Below are 1,016 nucleotides of genomic sequence, written 5' to 3' on the forward strand. Positions count from 1 at the left end.
TGGCAACCCAACACTCTCCCTCCAGCTGCAGGACACTGGAGGGCACAGGAGCCCAAGGTGCTGGGCGGCAAGGAGTGTGAAGCCCACTCACAGCCCTGGCAGTCAGCCTTGTTTCAGGGCGACCGGCTGGTGTGCGGGGGCGTCCTCATAGACAACAACTGGATCATCACAGCAGCCCACTGTAAAAAACCGTGAGTGGATGCTTGTGAGTGGACGCACAGAGGCGGGCCGGGCTGGGGGGAGGAAGAGGCCGAGGCCCAAAGGAGGTCCGAGCAAAGATGGGACTAAGGGGCCCGGACTCCCGGGTGCGAGGCAGGAGGGGCTGGGGGCCTGGACTCTGAGATATGAGGAGGCTGGGGTTTCAGACCCCTGCCCGGGTCCCAAACTACCCGTCTGCATCTTTGCAGGAGGTACACAGTACGCCTGGGAGATCACAGTCTGCACAAAAAGGATGAGCCGGAGCAAGAAAAGGCTGTGGCTCAATCCATCCCACACCCCTGCTACAACAGCGGCAGCGATAACCACAATCACGACCTGATGCTCATTCGGCTGCGCAGTCCCGCATCCCTAGGGCCCAAAGTGAAGCCCATCAACCTGACAGACCACTGCCCTCGAGTTGGCCAGAAGTGCACCATCTCGGGCTGGGGCACTGTTACCAGCCCCCAAGGTAGCGGAAGGGAGAGGAGGAGCTGGTGGGCCCGCTGGACCCCAAGCCATTGGCAAAGCTTCACTTCCAGAAGGAAATAAAGAAGGGGCAGTGACCGCGAGGTTGAGATGAACAAGCGGCCCATGTTAGGGACCTTGAAGGCCAGGATATTAGTAGGAGTGGTGGGAGAAAGGAAGCAAACTGACACGTGACATTGTTAGGCGAGGCTCAAGAAAATGGAGGGAGGGAGGGAGGGAAGGACAGAGGGAGGGAGGGAGGAATGGATGATGGATGGATGGGTGAGTGGGTGGATGGGTGGATGGATGGATGGATGGATGGATGGATAGATGATGGATGGATAGGTGGGTGG

General features: G+C 59.2%; 1 protein-coding gene across 1 annotated transcript in view; it reads left to right on the forward strand.

Annotated features, from left to right (window-relative positions):
- Positions 1-6: 6 nt before the first annotated feature.
- Positions 7-1,016, forward strand: part of LOC105307411 (kallikrein-8) — a gene marked incomplete at its 5' end in the record, with an annotated part of 3,812 nt that continues 2,802 nt past the window's right edge. Inside the window, 2 exons of the mRNA XM_011382917.1 lie at positions 7-191; positions 408-667. Coding sequence (XP_011381219.1) covers positions 7-191; positions 408-667 — 445 coding nt within the window. The remainder of the gene's footprint in view (positions 192-407; positions 668-1,016) is intronic.

This window comes from Pteropus vampyrus, unplaced genomic scaffold (genome assembly GCF_000151845.1).
Source record: "Pteropus vampyrus isolate Shadow unplaced genomic scaffold, Pvam_2.0 Scaffold494, whole genome shotgun sequence".
NCBI lineage: Eukaryota > Metazoa > Chordata > Mammalia > Chiroptera > Pteropodidae > Pteropus > Pteropus vampyrus.